This window comes from Engystomops pustulosus, chromosome 1 (assembly GCF_040894005.1).
Source record: "Engystomops pustulosus chromosome 1, aEngPut4.maternal, whole genome shotgun sequence".
In the NCBI taxonomy this organism is placed as follows: domain Eukaryota; kingdom Metazoa; phylum Chordata; class Amphibia; order Anura; family Leptodactylidae; genus Engystomops; species Engystomops pustulosus.
The window spans coordinates 289,556,130-289,577,840 of record NC_092411.1 but is presented as its reverse complement, the minus strand read 5'-3'; the positions used below and the strand labels follow the sequence as shown (position 1 = coordinate 289,577,840).

Sequence of the window (21,711 nt, the reverse complement as noted above, 5' to 3'; positions counted from 1 at the left end):
TGTTTTAGAATATAATTAGTTTTAAAAGGTTTTCCCATGAACAACAATTCTCAAATCTTAATCCTCTGGTGATTTTTACACAATAAAGATCAATTTAAACTGTTACTTTACAATGTTACTCAGTTTTATTGCTGTTTTAGCTCCTATCACTCCCTAGGCTGCTGCAAAATCCCAGGGGTTCGGGGGGGACTCTCTAAGCAGACACATTGGGCAGATTTACTTACCCGGTCCATTCACGATCCAGCGGCAGGTTCTCCGACGCTGATTCAAGTCCGGCCGGCATTCACTAAGGTCCGTGCGCCGATATCCACTAGGTGTCGCTGCTGCGCCGAGGTCCGCTGGAGTTCACCGGAGTTCACCTTCTATTTCTTGGTGCAGGTAAGTGCATGTCAAGTGACACTTTTTTTTCTGAACCTGTCGGATTTTCCGACGGCCACGCCCCCAATTTCCGTTGCATGCAACCCGGCGCGATTGCGACGAAATCCGATCATGTGCGCCAGAATCCCGGCAGAATTCAGCGCAAATCGCTGGTATACCTGACAGAATTGCGCGTTTTGGACCCTTGGTAAATGAGCCCCATTATGTTTTATCTAGTTCTGTGGGGTGACAATGTGGTTACATTATCAGGATACAGTTGTATATACACTTTCATCTGGCTACTGACATTGAACACATTGAAACATAGAAAGATGTAACAGATCAGACATGATGAGATGCCTATTACACAGAGGCATGACAGACAGAGGCTGACAAACTTTTACACTGTCAGCTCTGCTTCATCTCTGTTCTCACAGATATGGGCCTGCCTCCCCCTTCCCCTCGATCAGTTATCTACTTGTAGTTTACAGCTTCTCTCTGCTCAGGATGGTTGGATATTTGATTTTATATCTCTCTAATAAATTGCATTGGTCGTTGATGAGGACACTGCACAAAACTAGATTACAAGTGCACCCATTAAGCCCCACCTTTTTCTTATCTTGTATATTTCTACCTATGGTTCCTTTGGTTACCGGATACTGGAAAGCTTGGGAGTTGCTAAAGTAACCAGCAAGAATTTTACCCACTGGTTAGAAGGGATCTGTCCATTGAGTGGATTCATTCTGTTGCAAACATACAAGTGGCTACCGGGTGAGAACCTGTCAATACTCATCTGAAACCTAACACACTTCCTTAAATGTTATCACCATCCTCTTTGGTTGTCATTTTTTGTTTTTCTTCTTCTAAAGTCATAAGTTACCGGGTCGTATCTAGGAGCAACTGAAATTGGGGACTGATATCGAGACGTGTGAAATGCTGTATTTTTGTTAATAACATTGAATTAGAGAATGTGTTATTTTGTTATCCTTAGTACACATAAGAAACTTGTCTTCGTGGGAGGAGAACCCATTTAACTTGTGTTTCTGCTTCAAATAATGAACATATCAATATCAGTATAAATGCAGTAGATGTAGTATATTCTACATATATTGGTTTAGTAGCAGACTTTTGTAATGTGACAATAATCCTCTAAAACTTTTTACTTATATTGTCATTTTTCTTTAATAGATACAAATGTGTCATAACAGAAAATCTCTGAAATGAAAACCTACCGAAAATTTCCATGTCCTCCCACTGTCGCATCACTACATTGGCCAGAGTTATAAAAGCCATTGGGGGTCATTTACTAAGGGCCCGAATCGCGGTTTTCCGGCAGGTTACCCAAATTTTTCTGTTTTGCTACGATTTTCCCTGAATTGAACCGGGTTTTTGGCGCAAGCAATCGGATTGTGGTGCATCGGCGCCGGCGTGCATGTGATGGAAATCGGGGCGTGGCCATATGCAAAAACCCAAAGGATTCGAAAAAAACGTTGCGTGTCCAACAAGACAGAAAAATGTGCACCTAAACGAGAGTGTGACTGCTTAGTCGGATCGTGCATCACATTTATTACTGATGTGGGGAAGAATTCTACAGCATGTAAAAAGTGCACAAAAAAAAAGTGGCCACTTCCCGAGAAGTGCAGGGGCACCTGATTCGTAATGAATGTGCCACAGTTTGGATTAATCTGGGGCACACTATACACTTCACAGGTAACTGCACATAGTACAGACTGCACTGGTTTTGAAAAAAGTTGGGCACTGTTTTTTCCTCTTGATGCATCTATTATGTGATGTGAACCAGTCCACCAACAGCATGATGCTGCCCCCAGGTGTCACAATTAGGATTTTCTCAAGATACGCCCTTTTTCCTCCAAACTTAACAAGGGTCATAATGGAAAAACAGCTCAATTTTAGTCTCGTCAGACACCAGGAAAAGTCTACAGATATTAATCTCTGAAGAGAAATCTGCCTACAATTTTCAGACCCTACCACTGCTGGATTAATACAACGAGTCCTACAAGCACTACACATATACAAACTGGGTTTTTCTATACAATAAGAAGATTCTATGATGTCCAGGACCATAAATTAACCTACTTGATGAACCTGTATATGATAAAAGATAAATGAGAAGGATGGGGAAATTTGGGGTTAGGCTCCTGTGGGCTCAGAGAATAGGGAAAGACAAGGTGTAAAAAATTAACGATTAAAACCCACAATCTATTTGATACTTTGCACAGGCAAAATGCCATGGTCAGGGAAATCCTTGGTCCCAATGCACCAAAGGAACCCAGCAAATAAATTAAAGTGTTCTCAATGATGATATCGGTGTGGGAAGTAATCTGTGAATTCCACCAAGCCCTCTGGTTTAACAGCCTCCGGGATACCTATGAGGTGGAAGTTGTTTTTCCTGTTACGGTCTTTCATATCTGTTAGTTTTGTTTTGCGAGTGGCAATTTCTTCCTCCAAATTGTTATCTACATCTACCAAGTCATTGTGAGCTGCTTTCATGTGAGCTGTCAGTCATTTTGTTTTGGAAATGGGATGAGCTCTCTCCAATAGAAACAACTTCTGCCTTTAGTCCCTGCACAATGTTGGATGTCAGCAGTGATGTTGGATCTTAAGTCCACTAGAAGGGCTTTCATGGTAGAAACCGTTAGCGGGGCTTGTGCAAAGTCCTCAGGACCTGACGCTGCATAAGCCGGAGAGCAGGAGTAAGATGGATTGCTTCAAGTATGAGGTTGCAGAATACTAAAATTTGATGGAGTAGGGTCAGGTGGTATATCAGCGTCTAGAGCCAGGTTGGCAGGTTCTGGTGCACTGATGGAGGATGGGCTGCTCCCTGATGATTCCAAAGTCAGTAGTGCATCTGGAAGTAGCAAATATCTAGTAACAGAAGGAGCTGGAGATGCAGTGTTGGAAGTTACTGGAGGAAGAAGTTGGTGGTTAGTGGCAGGCCTCGGGGAACCCAGGGCAGCCCATCTTGGAAAAGTTCTGTGTCAGGAAAAAAAATTGTAGACACAGTAAGATGAGTTTCCTATCATTCATCCGGGTCATTACTTCCTGCACATACTATGGCCAATCTGGGCAACAACAACCACTGGGAAGGTTCCATTAAAGGACATCTAGCATCAGTTCCACTGATGGTAGACATGCCCTACTAAGAAGTTTCTGAGGAAAGATGTTCCTCAGTACTTCTTTAACTACAACTGTCCTAAGGAATACAAGTCCTGATGGTAAATGTCCTATACTATATATCAGTTATCATTAGTATATTAAGCAAACCTGCAAATTAATGTTTTCCGATAATAGAAAGGGTTTGCATATTTCTATAGACAAGGATTTAGGTGAAGTGTTTCTGTAGCCTGTGTCCTTTACTCTTTAATCTTAGATTTACCAGGATATTGAAACATTTAGGCAGAAACATGCAGCTCAATATTCCTCCCCCTGAGGACAATATGGCAAATATCTCTACAATGACCATGTATTTCCCTCTGCTGCTCAGATAGGCCGGGATGGCACAGATCCAGACACTACAGAACAGCAGCATGCTGAAGGTGATGTACTTGGCCTCATTATAGATATCAGGTAATGTCCTCACCATGAAAGCCAGAACAAAGCTCACAGCTGCCAGAAACCCCAAATAACCCAACATGAGGTAAAAGGACAGGACAGAACCTTCATTACACTGGATGATGGTCTTCCCAGGATAATCCCGGTTATACTCCTGATATGGAGGAGACACTGACAACCAGATAACTGCATTCACAACCTGAATAGATGAACAGCCCAACACTACTGAGTAAGGAAGCTTCACCCCCACACACTTTCTCCATGGGCTATTCGGTCTGGTGGCCTTGAAGGCGATGCAGACTATGATGGTCTTGGCCAGGACTGAAGACACAACGACTGTGAAGAAGGTCCCAAAGAAGGTTTGTCGCAGCATGCAGGTCATATCCACTGGGCGACCGATGAATAGAAACACACAGAGTAAGCTGCACATGAGAGAGCTCAGGAGGATGAAGCTGAGGGTCCGGTTATTGGCTCGGACAATGGGAGATTTCCAGAATAAAGTGAATATTCCCAACATAAATACAGTTATAAGAGAAAGTAAGATGGAGATGATGGAGAAGAATAAAGCAAGAACATCAGTCTGACATGACAAAAATTCTAAATTTCTAGCGATACACGAGTTTCTTCCATCATTCGGCCATTCATCTTCAGGACATCTCTTGCAATTATCGCTATCTATTAATGAAAATTAATGTGAACAAAAAAAGGTGTAGGTAAAATTCAGCATAGTTTGTCAGTGGCTAAGGTTAAACAATTAAAAATTATATTTCCACCCAAAATTGCATGCAAAAAGCTAGTAAATAAACATATTACTGTAATAACCAGCAGCATTAATGGTTAATCAAGACCAAACCTAGTGGTAGATTTCCTTTAAAGGTATTTTCCCATGTATTTATAAGCATGTGCCCTGTTACTCCACCCAAAATTGAGAACGAGATTTCCATTGTCCCATTGTAGGGGTCTCGTACTTGTGGTAGGTTGGGGTACCCAAAGACGGATCCTCACTGATGACTGCAAAAGGTGTATTCATGTTGGTTAAAATAAATGAAATACATTACGTGGTTGTTAGAATATGGAAATATGGAATGTTTGGGGGTTTAAAGGTCAACAAACTTGATCGAACATGAAATTTACTTTCTAAAATATTGAATGAAATAATCTACCCGTATGATTTGTGAATTCTCCTCCTGAGCACCGGATACAGTCATAGCAGCAGATGTGATATCCTTTCCTCAGAGCTTTTCGGGTTCCTGGTAGACATCTCTCACCACATCGTCCTTTGGGAACCTAGTGGTAAATGATCAGGAATGTGTATCAAATGAATAGTTTCCATGTGACACACTACATTCTTCTGTAAGCATATGGCCTCCTAAGGAAAATATAGTATTTGCAAGGAAATAGATCACATATACACAACGTAGTCCCATTACAATAAATCGTGAACTCTACCTTTACACAAGGCATTGCAGACTACAAAGGCTTCAGGGTAAAGTTATGGCATAAATTAAAATGTTATATGTAATAAGTTTGTTTTCCTCTAAGGATAGCCCTTTAGGACTGCCAAGGCAACATATACCGAATTTTCAAAACTGTCCTACGACAGAAAAAAAGCCTTATTGGTCAGGCCTAAAACTTAACTTTTATTAAATTATTAAATAATCACACTCAACTGTTTTAAAATTTCACATGTTGGGTTGCTATTTTTTGTATATAAATATCACAGGATGAGGAGCTACTCAATCGTATTGTCTGGAATAGTGGATCTCTGCAGCGACCCTACTCATTAACAGCCACAACTATATTCTTCTCTAAAAACCATACACGAGCCCCCCTGACATGTTTTGCCGGCGAAATCTTTGTTGTGGCTGTTAATGAGTAGGGTCGCTGCAGAGATCCACTATTCCAGACAATATGATTGAGTAGCTCCTCATCCTGTGATATTTACATACAAAAAATAGCAGTCCAAAATGTGAAATTTTAAAACAGTTGAGTGTGATTATTTAATAATTTAAATAAAATGACCAATAAGGCTTTTTTTCTGTCTTAGGACAGTTTTGAAAATTCGATGTAATAACTTTGATGATAATGTTAATTCGAGCTTCTAGAAGTCATTTTGGAGAGAGCATACCTACCAAATTCCCAGTTCCAGCAGGACAGTTCCAGCAGGACACCTGTTGGGTGGGTAGATTACAGTTGTAATTGAGAGAGCAGACAGCTCCCTTCACTATCCTCTGCTCCTGTTTGTAGTCGAGACAGCAGGCACAATGTGATGATGTCATCTGCCTGCTGGCTTCAGTGCTACATGCAGCAGCAGAGGAGAGGAGCTGCTGTTGGGGAGTGGGGAGAGGTAAGTATCTGTGTTTAATATTTTCATAAAGCAGAATCAAGGAAAGAAGGAATAGAGAGGGACACAATATAATTTCAGGGGGAACAGTGGGAGAGATATGTCAGGGGGAGCAGCATGGGGGATAATCTGCTGAGTATTGGCATAATATGCAGGGAAGTTTCTAGGTTGGGCAATATAAGAGGGGGAGCTGATGGGGAGCAAAACAAGTGGGGGAACTTCTTGATGTGCACCATGAGAAGGGGTGCTGCTAGAGGGGAATAATCAGAGGGGAAGCAGCTGTTGAGACTGCAAAATAAGAGAGGGAATTGCAGGAGGACACAATAAAAGGGCAGCTTCTGGGGGACAATAAGAGGGGACTTTAATATAAGGCAGAGCTAGGAACACAATATCAGGGGCTGCAAAGTGAGGGGGAGAAGGGGTCACAATGTGACAGGGAGCTGGGCGGACATACTGTAAGGGGAAGATGGAGATCAATTATGTGAGTATTATACTTTGTGAGGGTGGAGTCAGGAATGGAGAAAAAGGCTTAGGGCAAAAAGAAATTCCACTGTGCGCTAGGCACATCTGATCTTCTGTACCTATTTTGTTAAAATTAAGGTTGGTAGGTATGAAAAAGCTTAGTAACCTACTTGCCCGTGCTTCCATGTTATTAGCTGTGGAGTGATATGGAGCTTCTTCTCTTCGGGAAGTGATGCATCAAATCTTCCGACAGATATTCTAGATACTAAGTCACCCCTATCATGAGTACCCACCACCCAATTCATTATATCTAGTGGTGTCCTCCAATCTCCATTTTCTGAAAAGTCACTTTCTTCCTTTATGTAGCGAGTCAGCTGTAAGAGACCATAGTAATAGAAGTAATAGCGACCATGGGAAATTCCAACCTATAGAGCATTAGTATCACACGGGCTGCAGATTGTAATAAGTATCTTTAATAACAACTCCACAAGCCCATCTGTGCTTTACTCAGTTTACAGATCTCAAGATGTGAAGATGTTTAAAACGTTAAAACCTTAACCTCCAATAACTCTGTTAACCCCCAGTTCTCCCCCAGGTTTATTAAAGTTTCTGCCTGTTTTCAGGTGCAGCTTGCACATGTATTTAAGAGTGTGTGCACCAGTTTGGGAGCCACCACACAAAACTGTGCACTAAAGGTGCATTCCAGTGCTAATTCGGTCACAACATAACTGTGCAACACGCCCTTAGGGAAAGTGTACCAGAATAAAAATGAGTTACAAAGTGATCATGGTTAGCTTTTTAAACCAAAATCTTGAAAATGTACATTATAAACATAAAAGTAAAAATATTTTTACAAGGACTAACAAAAAGATGTGCAGAAATCATCACACAGTTGTAATACTTGTGCTGGCATCATCCATGGTCAAAAAGATGAGGCAGAGCAGGGCCCCATTAATATTGTTTTCTCCTTACTAGTGTGAGCACTAGTCTGTTCCTTCCCAGCAGTCTTCATTAATTATGCACTATCCCCAGGAGTCTCTTTTCTAGCTCATTTATTGATAACCAGCTAAGATAAACAGAATCCTGGGTTATGACATCACGTAAAAGGTTCTGGTAATTTACCCTCACTGCCTTTTATAGGTCATACTTGACCAAGGTTATATTTATTTTTCTTATATCTGACATCTTCTGATCCCTTGGCTTGTCTTTCTGGTATTCCTTATTGTCTATCGATTTGGTACTTTGTGGTCCTCTTATTTGTTTTTCTTGTCCTCTTCTGTTTTAGCAGAGCTGAAGGGAATATTTTTTTAACATTTCCAACAATACCTAAATCAAGCTTTTGGCTTTTTTCCTATCCTGAGATATAGCCTCATATATTTGTCTTCCTTTCTTATACAATCATATTCAGCTATTACTGAAGTGGGCGTCAATTCCGGGTTGTGACAACAGCTAAGGGCAATGAGGTCAGAGCATTTAGGGCATTCATGTGAATAAGGACAGCGTGCCTGTGACATCAGTCTCATGCTTGTGCCATCAGTCAAAGTACTAAGGCCTTTCACTTGAGTCAGGACAGCTTATTTGTAATTGGAGGAACTGGAGCATGTGATGAGTCACATGCTTCTGACATCACTCAAGGTCATATTTTCTTGCACTCCTCTACTACTGCCCCTTGGAACAAGCCTCCTCTCTTCCTGTCCAGTTTCCCACGGCTACCAGTAAGCAAAACAAAAGGAGAGTAGGCTGGGAGGACAAGGTAAAAACTCTGATAGCTACTGCTGAACACCTGCAGATAGCTTATTATAAGAAATTAATTGCTTAGTTTTGCTTAGTGCAAAGTTAGACAAAAGTTTTTTTACTGTTGTATTTTAAGCAGAGATAGTCACCCAGTTACTGACCACCAACTAAAGTGGTTTTGAGTAAGTAGGTGGTGACCTTCTCATGGGTTCTGTTTTACTGTCTATTTCCTTCTCTCTATTCCCAGCCTTCCTCGTTCATTAGCAAACAACACGTTAAAGTGAAACGAGACTCACCCAAATTATTTCAACTTTACCCTTCTCCCCCAAATGTATCATGAAAAGAAGAACAAATTCAGTTTATTTTCAGTATCTTTATATTCCAGATAAATACTAAATGTATGAATAGAAATGGAATTTATGGTAAACGTAATACTCACTCTCCTTCTATAATCAGGTATCTTCCAGGTATTTTGTTTCTCATTGTTATGACTGATACTATGGACTGTATGCAAAGCCTGAGCCATGATATAGACAGCCGCATACACCTGGTAAGGAGTTGTATCTTCTGTAATATAATACTTTATACTACGATTCTTCTCCTCGTCAGAACAGTGGCGGTACTGACCTCTACTGAATAACGGAATAAGAGAATCTTTCATTGAATTACCCAAAAAGCATTGAGATACAGTCATCCAGATATCTTCCAGTAACACATCAGAGGGTTGGTCAGATACTAGTAAAATATTCAAAGACTCTATGGCAGTAATTTTGCTTCTGGGGATACAAAACACTAAACTACAATTAGCCGGAGCTTTGCCTCCTACGGCATCTACAAGCTCCTCTGCAAGTGACCATGAGATTGGAAGTACAAAGGTCTTGTTTTTCAGAACATCTTCTGCGTTGTACAAAAACCTGATATAATATAAACTATAGGTGCCACATATAATAATAACATCAGTGGATGATGTCTGTAAAACTGAAGGGATGTAGTTATAATTATATAAAGATACAAGAAAGCGGAATTCCACACAAATCTGATGATCTGTAAATTCTTTCAGTAACAGCTGTAACTCCTGCCGCCCGCTGTCATCATCTGATGTGATAATCCCGACCCAATCCCACCGGAGTCTCTCTAAGAGCTTCACAATGGCTGAAATTTGTATCTTGTCATCAGGAACCGTGCGGAAGAAGTTTGGGAAAACCCTCCTATCACTCAGCTGAGGATCTCTGGCTCCATAACTGATCTAAAGAAAAAAAAACAATGATCACTTTATTATATAAAACCATGTTGTGAAAGGAAACCCTTTAGGAGAATTTAAGCCCCAAACCGCCACCACGTTAATGTAGACATACAACACAAATTTTTTTGCTGTGCCCCATTTATTACTTTGAGTTTAAAACTGTTGTGTTCTACTTTACACCTTCATAAAGTCATTTTTAAACTAGGTACCACAATGTGGTGCAAAGTCTAAAAATATTTGGCACATGGGCAATTTTCTACCTGTCCGTGCCCCTTTTTAGGAGATCACTCCCCTTTCCACAGCCTCTTCCCCTTAGTCATACAAGTCAGATAAGTGTTGAAGCAGGTTTTGATAAACGTGCAAGAAAGCATTTTCTTGCACCAACTACCCCAGAAGTCTGGAAGCCTAATATATCGCCCCCATTGAGTGCTAAAAGATTTAAGATTTAAAAGCCCAGTTAACCCTTTGTGGCTGTTGGGTATCCAAATATCAAACAAACAATAATGCAGCTGCTTCCTGATATTACTGGGGTGGAAAAACCCAAGATTTTTTGGCTTTCCTAACCCACTAATACCAGCCAGCATCTGCCCCACTGTTAGTGTTTGTTTTTTTTTTACAAATTAAAAGATGTGTATATATATGTTTTTTTTTTCATTCAAATAAATATCTCCATAACCTCATCTCTCCTTGTTAAAAACATAGATTAAGCATAGCTGGAGAGAACCTTTGAAAACAATTCCAATGATAGCTTCTTGATGCTGGCTTTTTCCTATTCTGAGATATGGGGCTAACAGATTTATTAGGCTATCTTTAAACTCTCTCGGGACGGGACTTCCTGGTTGTGACATCAGCAATGGATAATGATGCCAATAGCACTCAGAGTGTAAACATACATACCATTCCGGGTACATAATTGGATAACCTGAAGCATGTGATAAAGTCACATGCTTATGACATCACTCAAGGTCCAAAAAGAACCAGCAAGTGCCAGAACCGTCGCTTAAAAGTGTTTCAGCTTGGGATGGGGCTACCAGCAGTGCAGAGCTTGCTCAGGAATGGCAGCAGCAGGTGTGAGGCATCTGCACGCACTGTGAGACTGTGGAGACTCTTGGAGCAAGGCCTGGTGTTAAGGAGGACAGCAAAGAAGTCACTTGTTTCCAGAAAAAACATCAGGGACAGATGAATAGTCTGCAAAAGGTAGAGGGAGTGGACTGCTGAGGACTGGGGGAAAGTCATTTTCTCTGATGTTTGGAACATCTGGAAAACATCTTGTTGGAAGAAGACAAGGTGATCGATCCCACCAGTCTTGTCTCATGCCAACTGTAAAGCATCCTGCAACCATTCATATGTCGGGTTGCTTCTCAGCCAAGGGAATCGGCTCTCTCACAGTCTTGCCTAAAAACACATCCATGAATAAAGAATTGGACCATAATGTCCTCCAAGTGCAACTTCTCCCGACCGTCCAAGAGCAGTTGATACCTTTTCCAGCATGATGGAGCACCTTGCCATAAAGCAAAAGTGAGAACTAAATGGCTCAGGGAACAAAACATAGAGATTTTTGGTCGCTGGCCTAGAAACTCCTCAGATCTTAATCCCATTGAGAACTTGTGGTCCATCATCAAGAGACGATGGACAAACAAAAAACAAAAACTTGTGACAAAATGCACCAGTGATTGTGCAGGAATGGACGGCTATCAGTCAGGATTTGGTCCAGAAGTTGATTGAGAGCTGCCAGGGCGAATTGCAGAGGTCCTGTAGAAGAAGGGGCAACACTGCAAATACTGATGTTCTGCAGTAACTCATTGTAACTGTCTATAAAAGCTTTTGTTCCCCATAATATGATTGCACTTGTATTTCTGTATGTGATAAACATCTGACAAACCAGAGGGCAACAGATCATGTGAACATAGAATATTTGTGTCATTCTCAAAACTTTTGGCCATGACTGTAGATACAGATTCCCATGGCAAACAAGAAAACAAAGACAGCCAGAGTGACAAGGTAAAACCACTGCTTGCAGGTAAACTGATACCCCATATGTGGTGAGTTGTTCTTTTTCAGTCGTATTATATTAGGAGTTGGATAGGCGTCCGCTCGTCTTCCCGGGTCGGCACTTCGCCAGCTGCAGTTGCAGGTAAAATCCTTGGACGGCAGCTAGTTCCGGATGCACAAGTCTGGTCTTCTGACTGGAAACCTGCACCTTCTTATTGTTGGTTCCGCTAGTCTCAGAGTGATCCCGACTCCGTTCTCATTGAAGAAATGAGACGCCATAGTGCAACAGGTTTATTTTATTATGTCTTTGCCAAAAAAGAACGGCAAAGAAGGCAGCAGAAGAACATGAGGTCAGAGAGTGGCACAATTACAAGTTCTGGAGCTGGCAGCATTATGGGGGGGCCACAGAGTGGCACAATGACAGAGTGTGGAGGTGGCGGCAACATGGTCGGCTACAGAGTGACACAAAGACAGAGTGTGGAGTTGGCAGCTGCAGCAGCAGTATGAAGACAGAGAGGGCACAATGACAAATTCTGGAGCTGGCAGTAACAGGGGAGGCTACATTGTGGCACAATGAAGAAGTTTGAAATTAATTTGAAGTTGAAATTTTCAATTTAAATTTTAATTTGAAGATTAAAGACACCACATGCATCATACATTACAGCTTCCCTGAAAATATCATGTCTTTGCCAAAAAAGAACTGCAAAGATGGCACCAGCAGCATCATGAGGTCAGAGAGTGGCACAATGATAAATTCTTTAGCTGGCAGAAACATGGGAGACTACATTGTGGCACAATGACGAAGTTTGAAATAAATAAAGTTGAAATTTTCAATTTAAATTTGAATTTGAAAATTAGAGACGCCACATGGATCATACATTACAGTTTTCCTAAAAAGAACGGCAAAGAAGGCAGCAGAAGAACATGAGGTCAGAGAGTGGCACAATTACAAATTCTGGAGCTGGCAGCAATATGGGGGGGGGCACAGAGTGGCACAATGACAGAGTGTGGAGGTGGCGGCAACATGGTATTCCAAAGAGTGGCAAAATTATAGAGTGTGGAGGTGGCATCAGCAGAAGCAGCAGCAGAAGCCCACAGGTGGCAGCAACATGGAAAGCCATAGAGTGGCACAATGATAGAGTGTGGAGTTGGTGGCAGCAGCAGGAGCCCACAGAGTGGCACAATGATAGAATGTGGAGGTGGCGGCAACCTGGTAAGCCACAGAGTGGAACAATGATAGAGTGTGGAGGTGGCGTCAGTAGAAGCAGCAGCAGGAGCCCACAGATGGCAGAAACATGGTGGCAGCAACATGGAAAGCCACAGAGTGTCCCGATGATAGAGTGGGGAGATGGTGGCAGCAGCAGCAGGAGGTCAGAGAGTATCACAATGACATCCTGTAGAGATGGCAGCAACCTGGAAAGCCACAGAGTCGCACAATGACAGAGTGTGGAGTTGACGACAACCTGGTAAGCCAGAAAGTGGCACAATGATATAGTGTGGAGGTGGCGTCAACAGCAGCAAGGGCCCACATAGTGGCACAATGATAGAGTGTGGAGTTGGCTGCAACCTGGTAAGGCACAGAGTGGGACAATGATAGAGTATGGAGGTGGCATCAGCAGAAGCAGCAGCAGGAGCTCACAGATGGCACAATGACAGAGCATGGAAGTGGCGGCAACCTGGTAAGCCACAGAGTGGCACAATGATAGAGTATGGAGGTGGTGGCAGCAGCAGCAAGAGCCCACAGAGTGGCATAATGACAGAGTGTCGAGGTGGCAGCAACATGGGAATCCACAGAGTGGCACAATGACAGATTGTGTGTATGTATAGTATCTAACCATTAGCGTGGATTGGTGCTTGATGCAATTTCCCCTTTTATACTTACAATGACAGATTGTGTAGGTTGCGGACAATTCCAGTTCCTAGCAAAGATGCTGACTGTCCTCAAAGAAACAAAAAAGAACTGCTATTTGGGGTATACAGATTCCCCAAAACGGGGGAAATCACTACAGAAAGTATGTGGATTTCACACAGTTTTCTTCCTATTTACGTCAGCAACAAAAAAGAACTGCTATTTGGGGTATACAGATCCCCCAAAACGGACACCCTTGGATTGGAACAGAAATCACTACAGAAAGTGGGTGGATTTCACACAGATTTCTTCCTATTCACCTCAGAAACAAAAAGAACTGCTATTTGGGCCACCCAGATCCCCTAAAATGGACACCCTGCGATTGGTGCAGAAATCACTGCAACAAGTATGTGGATTTCACACAGATTTCTTCCTATTCCCTTCAGAAACAAAAATGAACTTCTATTTCGGGTATACAGATCCCCCAAAACCGATACCCTGGGATTGGAACAGAAATCACTACAGAAAGTATGTGGATTTCACACAGATTTCTTCCTATTCACTTCAGCAACAAAAAAGAACTGCTATTTGGGGTATACAGATCCCCCAAAACGAACACCCTTTTTGGGGGATCACTACAGCACAGTACAGTAGAAGCAGCTGGAAGCTACAGGCAGCACATGCAGTGTGAAGTGCCGAGATTTGATAGTCTGTGTGACATCACATAAGCCTACCGGTCGCTGATTGGCTTACAGGTCTGCACATGATATCAAGGGTGTTCCTTTTTCCTTCCCAGAGTTCTCTGCCCCTTGTAACATTTTGGTAATAAAGGAGAAAAAAAAAACTTTATTCCCATGAATCACCGTAAACTTCGGATTCGGATCTTCAGATTTCAGGAAGTTTTCCTGAAATTCTAACCGAATTCCAATTCCGAAAATCAATTTGCCCATCTCAAAAATTAATATGTAAAACCGGACATGAAAAAAATACTGACTGAATAGGCAAGGAACCTCAGACCAACGGGCAACAACACTTCAGGAGGCTTCCTTAACCCCTTCCCGACGCGCGCCGTACTAGTACAGCGCGTGCCGGGTCCCGGTGCATGGAGAGGGCTCGCGGGCCGAGCCCTCTCCATAGCCGGTAAGTCTTTGCTGCATATTGCAGCAAAGGCTTACTGGTAACACCCGCGATCGGTGCTAGCAATGCTGCCGGCGGCTTCAAAGAGATGGCGAACACCCGAACACCTGAGGCTACTTCGTTTCAACCCATGCATTACAATGTGCTAATTGCACATTGTAATGCATGGGGAGTAAAATCCACATATACTGCCATACAGTAGTATAGCAGTATATGATAGGATGAATCAGACTATCTAGGGTTAGAGTACCCTAGGGAGTCTGAAAAATAGTAAAAGTAAAAATTAAAAAAAAGGTAAAAAAAAAAATTATAAAAAAAACCTAAAAATTCAAATCACCCCCTTTCCCTAGAACTGATATAAATATAAATAAACAGTAAAAGTCATAAACACATTAGGTATCGCCGCGTGTGAAAATGCCTGATCTATCAAAATATAATAAAGTTTTTTCACTGCATGTAACCCCGTAACGGAAAATAGCGTCCAAAGTCGAAAATGATTAATATAAAAAAAATCATAAAAAGTGATCAAAAGGTCGCACAGCCCTAAAAATTATAGCAATGAAAACGCCATCAAAATTCGCCAAAAATGACACTATCCACAGCTCCGTACACCAAAGTATGAAAAAGTTATTGGCCCCAGAAGATGGCAAAATAAAAATATTTTGTACAGGAGGTTTTAATTTTTTTAAATGTATGAAAACATTATAAAACCTATACAAATTTGGTATCCACGTGATCGTACCGACCCAAAGAATAAAGTAAACATGTCATTTTGGACGCAGAGTGAAAGCTGTAAAATCCAAGCCCACAAGAAAACGTCTCAAATGTGGTTTTTCACCATTTTCACTGCATTTGGAATTTTTTTCCCGCTTCCCAGTACACGCCATGGAATATTAAATACCGTCACTATGAATTGCAATTTGTTATGCAGAAAATAAGCCATAACACAGCTCTTTACGTGGAAAAATAAAAAAGTTATAGATTTTTGAAGTTGGTGAGTGAAAAATGGAAGTGAAAAAACTAAAAAAGGCCAAGTCGTTAAGGGGTTAAAGGTGACCAAATCCTGAATTTCTGATTTTGTATCTCATGTGGATCTGTTATTGCATCTATATAGTAAAATTGGTTCTCTTGTTATGTACAGAGTACTTGATTCCACCTTGTCAATACTTTGTTCTGTTATGGTATCTATGTAGTTAACCTGCTTCTGTCTCTGTATTTGCACATTAAGTTTGCATCTATTAATGTATCTTTGTAATACATTTGCTTCTGCTACCATATATATGCAGTAAGTTTGCTTCTTTAAATATAGAAACCATAACAATATTCGTACACTCACAAGCATTTTCGAAAGTAAATGGGCAGAGGCATTAGCTTAAAGTCACCAATAGGGGCATAAACCTTACAAATGGCCAGAGCAGCATAAACACTGAATACTAAATAAATTCAATATCACAACATGTGTCAAATACATCCATCATGCAATACAAAACAATAAACTTTATTGATCCCTGAGTTGCAATGTACATAGCTATGGATTGGAATAGAACAATAATGAAGGACATGGACTGCTGATACCTCACTTCTCGTACTCCATTGTTGGAGTAGTATTTGATGAATAGGTTTCCTGCAAATAATGTAAAATTGATAAGGCCTCTCACATGACAAACAATATCAATTCAACTGAGTATTACCAGGGCCTTTTTGTGATTTTGGCCAGTCTGTTATGATTTTCTTTTATCATTGATCCACCCCAGTAGACAATGGCACAGCACACAGGTTCTATGCTTTCAATGGTCAATTTGTATTACAGATGTTGACTTGAGCTTCCTGAGGCGTACAATGTGGATGAGGCTTTTTTTACTTCCATGTTGCAGTCACTCTCTGTGGATCTCTATAGTTGTACTACTTATTGACGTGGTAAGCTCCTCACTATGACTGTGACAAGTTAAAGTATTGTGGTAGACAAATCTGTATCTCACAATTCAAGCTTTGAGCCAACATTTTAGATACATATTCATACATTAATATTTACCGTACTTTTCGCACTATAAGGCGCACAAAGAATCCTTTGATTTTCTCAGAAATCAAAGGTACGCTTTATAGTCTAGTGCGCCTTATATATGAACCATACTTACAGACAACAGGTCTCTTGAACTGTGCACTGGTCTGCCACCTGATGGTCATTCATCCGTTTTTGTCAGGTGCACCTTATAAAAAAACCTAGAAAAATACAGTAGTCTATTTCTGTCCATACCTGGGTATATCCATAGAATCCTAACAGCTGGGCCATGGGGAGAGTAGTGGCTGAGTGTAAGTCTCCAATGAATCCCACCACATCGTCCTTCTCCTTACATGAATAGTTTGGAGCCGTTACTGTGTGTCCGGACAGTATCTGCAGAACATCTTTTATTACTTTATTCACATTTCCACACGAGTCATATATATGATATCCCAGAGTGATATTGGGCAGAATATCAGTGCGCTGGTTAATTTCTTCTATGGCAATGAGAAAAGCCCTGAGATGTGTATATTCCCGGGGATGAGCCCTGAGAAGCAATGTTAGAAAATTGTGTAACTAGACATCAGAGATGAGTGCATCATCTAAATAACCTGAATGTGTAAATTTGTTTTTGTAGTGGAACTTGTACAACAGATGTCATTCACCTGCTGAGTTAAAGGGCATGTGCCACCAGAATGAAAGAATGTATGCAAATTAACCTTCATCCTGGTGGTAGATGCCCTTTAAAGTCTTTCAATTGTCAACCCTTTAACAACATTTAATGTATCTATGTGTCAAACGTCAGCTACGGGTGTTCGGAGAGGACTCACAGGCTGAGCCCTCTCCATACACATTGAATGTTTGCTGCATATTGCAGCAAATACCCCCCCAGTAACACCAGCGTCATCTTAGCTTTCCCGCTCCCTGTTACGTCATTAGGGAGTGACCATCTGTTGCTAAGACAGCCTCAGGTCTTTTTAATACCCTATAGCATCTGATTACTCATTACAATGTACGTGTGGCATATTGTAATGCATGATCAATAATATCCCCATATACTGCTATACTGTAGTATGGAAGTATATCGTAGGATCAATCAGACAACCTAGGGTTAAAGTACACTAAAAGTTCTGAAAAATAGTAAAAAATCTATTTAAAAACATGTTTGTTATTTCTGCGACCCAAAAAGCCTAATCTTTCAAAATATAATAATCATTATTACTGCCGGTAACGGAAAAAAAACGCCCAAAGTCGAAAATGGCAAAGGCCATACAGTTCTCAAAATGGTATCATTAAAAACTTTATCTCATCTCGCAGAAAATGACACCCCAAAGATCTCTGTACACTGAAGTGTCAAAAAGTTGCTAGCGCCATAAAATGGCAAAATTAAGAATTTTTTTATACAGGAGGTTTTCATTGTAAATGTATGATAACATTATAAAACCTGTACAAATTTGGTTTCCCCGTGATCTCACTGACCCAAAGAATAGTAGACATGTCATTTGGGGCGCAAAGTGAAAGCCGTAAGGTCCAAGCCCACAAGAGAATGGTGCAAAAGCGTTTTTATACCAAATTCACTGCACTTGGAATTTTTTTCCCGCCTCCCAGTACACGGCATAGAATATTAAATACAATCACTATGAAGTGCAATTTGTTACGCAGAAAACAAGCCCTCACAGATTTTTAAAGTGAAGAGTGAAAAATGAAATGCAATGGATGTTGCATGCGTTTGTTTTGCAAACCCACAGATTTCTATTGCCTTCCGTGCTCCGCATACAAGAAAAACATAGGACATGTTTCATAAATTTTTCAACAGACAACAGATCAGGGAAAATACAAGTCAATGTGAAAACACCCATAGAAATGAATGGCTGAGTGAGGCATCCATGAAAAATCACAGAAACACTTGTGAAAAACAGCGCTAATCTGAAAGTACCTGTCATGATTGCCCCTGCGATCCACATCCAAAATCGCAGGCACACCCTTGCCCCTCTCTGTGGCAGCACCCCTTTACCAGCTTATTCACCTCTCCACATTCCTGCTCCCATTCCAGCTGGCTAGCAAACACGTCCCCAATCCCTAGGGCAGTGATGGCGAACCTATGGCACGGGTGCCAGAGGTGGCACTCGGAGCCCTCTTTTTGGGCACCCAAGCCATCAACATAGAACTCAATTAATCATCCTGCAGTCCCAGTCGACTCAAGAGATGCTGCTCTAAGTTCTATTTTAAAGCAACACATTCTTGATTGCTTGGAACTGCAGGAAGAGGTAGAACACGTGGGAAAGGGAGGATTATCTTTAGAGCTCCTCTATGCCCCACATTTCTTCCTGTACAGGGGGAGATGCTATAACATTAGTCAAAAATTGGCCTTCTTCTTTCAACTGTTTTGTTGTCCTCAAGAGGCCAATATGATTGAAAGTTGTGGAAGAGCAGGTAGCAATAAATTACTACTTAAATCGCTGTGTTGGCACTTTGCAATAAGTAAGTGTGTTTTGGTTGTAGTTTGGGCACCCAGTCTCTAAAAGGTTCGCCATCACTGCCCTAGGGCGTGCATTGTTCATTTTTTACAAATGTTTTAATTTTCCCTTCCCATCCCCCTTTCTATGCTCGGGGATGAATAACAGCCAGTAGTAGCTTTCATATTAGAATATTTGTTCCAAGCAAAGCAGAAACTGGATCTAAGAAACAACGGACACATTGTTCATCTCTACTAGACACCAGATGTTTGATGTTTCCTCATGTTTATGGCCCTGATCCTTACAACTGGTAGATAAGAAGTGATGGAAAGGTGAAGGAGTAGAAGGAGTGGGCGACCAATGTTGTTATCTCATCTTTACATTCAGGAAGATTTTCTAACAATCCCAAATTACTTTGTCTACTATTAGGGTCACAATTTTTAAGCCATAACTTCATTGTTTTACTGCTTCATTGTTGAACTGCTTCTCCCAAAAAGTGGTTTTCTGCATCTCCACTTGGAAAATTCTGAGATTATCTTCATCTACCCTTCACATTATTAAGAAAATAAACCATGAAATCTTCTCTTCAACAGATTGTTAATGTCTTCTATGACCCAGTGAACACAATCAGATGATAATTTAGTTGAAATGTTATACTTGTCCTAACACATCCTACCATTTATATATAAAGCCTCATAGCCTGGAGAGAAGTGACTAAGTCACCTGCAGACCAGATCCCAGTCACAAGTGTCTCAAGTTCCATAAAACAATAACTTTCCATAGAAAATGTAATCAGTCTTATCTTTCAGCTCTCGATTCTTACTTACCCTGTACACATCTGGTTGTACATAGGATTCCCATTCAGGTACCACCATGAGACCCAGCAATGAACAGTGAAGATCCCCCCTATAATGATGTCTCCTTCCTGAGAATATTTGTACTCAAATGTATAATTCTTCATGACAAGATCACATTGAGCTGCATTGTCCTGAATCTCAGATCTGCAGAAAATCTCACATAGAAGTAATAACAATAGTAACATGGTCAGACAGTGATACATGTGCTGGTATCTGAGCAGGTGTATCACACGCAGCAGCACAGGGACGTGAGGGATCACTCAGCTCTGCTGCTGGCTGGAGGCAGGGAGAGGTTTATATAACCAGTTACAATGTCTTCTACTGCTAAAATAATACACATCTCTTCTAGAATACAATGTCCAAATAGTCACAATCACCGGGGAGCAAAAAGAAGTTAACCGAGAAAGAAGACATCAGGTTTGTAACAAACTTATTTTCTATGGCCTTGATTAGAAGATCCGTGAATATTCAGAATAATAGAAAAGGAAAAAAATTTAAAGGGATATCAATATCATACATAAAGATGCTGTAACCAGGGTTATATTTAGTGTTGATTTTGCCCCAGGTATTAAGCTAATGCCTCTCTCCATAACCCCCCTACTTGCATGTGTCTAGAATAACATCATCAAAGCAGAAGTCCTGTACGGCGCTCTTGCCATCAATAGTATTTAAAGAAGCAGTTACTATTGATAGGACTACTAAATTGGCTGGGAATTTAGAGACCTCTTACTGAAAAAAAATTATGCCCCCAGCCTTCCCCAGTGCACATTACCTTCTTAGCCATCAGGGCTGGGAGTCTGTGGACCCTCTGGGCCACCACGGGAAATGGTACTAGCCGACCTGGGACCAGAATCTAAGTGACACCCGGTTTTCACTAGAACCCGCCTCAAAGTGGGATGGTCTTGCTGCGACGGGATACCACTAGGTCGTTCCACAGGTGCGACTAGCCTGTGGTGGCTACCAAGGTAGTAATACAGGAGACAGTCTGTACCCGGGGTTACGGAAGGAGAATAGCACAAGAAGGCCACTTCCTACAGACTCAATAGTAGTGAGTATACAGAATCTGAGACACAAATCATTCATTCCATATATTCTTGAAATATGTTTATTTTGATCAATGAATTCTGTTGCAGGCTCCTGCGTTCCCGTCCTAAAAAAGTAAAATAAAATAAAGAAAAATTGTGCAAAAAAGAAAGAGCTATACTGGGGCGCTAAACGATGTAGTACGGTGGAGTGTCAAGACCAGACCGGCACTAAATGACTGATTCTCCTCACACCAATACTATTATTAATGCATTTATATAGTATTGGTGTGAGGAGAATCAGTCATTTAGTGCCGGTCTGGTGTTGACACTCCATCCATGTTTAGAAATTTGCTAAAAATGTCCCTGTTACTAGAGCCTTTCCAGGCCTCATCACTACATTTACATTAGAAGGCACCGGTTACTACTAACTGGCAACACCTAGTAACAAAACAAGAGAAATGTGATGTACAGCGGGGAGAGCTCTGTGACTACCTGGTTACTATTGATGCAATAAACCATTTTTTGGCATGTAAATGTCAAGGATTTCCTCTTACCTGCCTGGCACTGGGCCTGGCACTGGGCTTGGCACTGTCCCATTGGGACAGAACACTGGAAATCTTCACTTCTCAGCAAAGCAGATCTTATCCTTGACTCCAACTGTTCCTAATAAAATACTCTACCTA

At 41.2% G+C, this 21,711-nt stretch overlaps 1 protein-coding gene across 1 annotated transcript; it reads right to left on the bottom strand.

Annotated features, from left to right (window-relative positions):
• Window positions 1-3,086: 3,086 nt before the first annotated feature.
• LOC140128439 (extracellular calcium-sensing receptor-like) lies at window positions 3,087-21,625 on the bottom strand. The gene is made up of 7 exons (XM_072150166.1): window positions 21,583-21,625; window positions 16,946-17,187; window positions 8,910-9,716; window positions 6,907-7,110; window positions 5,094-5,217; window positions 4,045-4,605; window positions 3,087-3,226 (listed from the first exon to the last, which is right to left on the bottom strand). Exons 1-7 carry the CDS (start codon window positions 21,623-21,625, stop codon window positions 3,087-3,089), a joined length of 2,121 nt encoding a protein of 706 aa, XP_072006267.1.
• Between the last annotated feature and the right edge of the window lie 86 nt (window positions 21,626-21,711).

What these genes read in the sequence shown, in the direction of transcription:
- LOC140128439 (XM_072150166.1), bottom strand. Translation starts at nt 21,625, where the DNA reads ATGGGACAGTGCCAAGCCCAGTGCCAGGCCCAGTGCCAGGCAG. An exon ending in CCAGGCCCAGTGCCAGGCAG is followed by an intron (nt 17,188 to 21,582) that starts GTAAGAGGAAAT and finishes TCATTGCCATAG; the next exon opens with AAGAAATTAACCAGCGCACT. An exon ending in GATTCTATGGATATACCCAG is followed by an intron (nt 9,717 to 16,945) that starts GTATGGACAGAA and finishes TTTTTTCTTTAG; the next exon opens with ATCAGTTATGGAGCCAGAGA.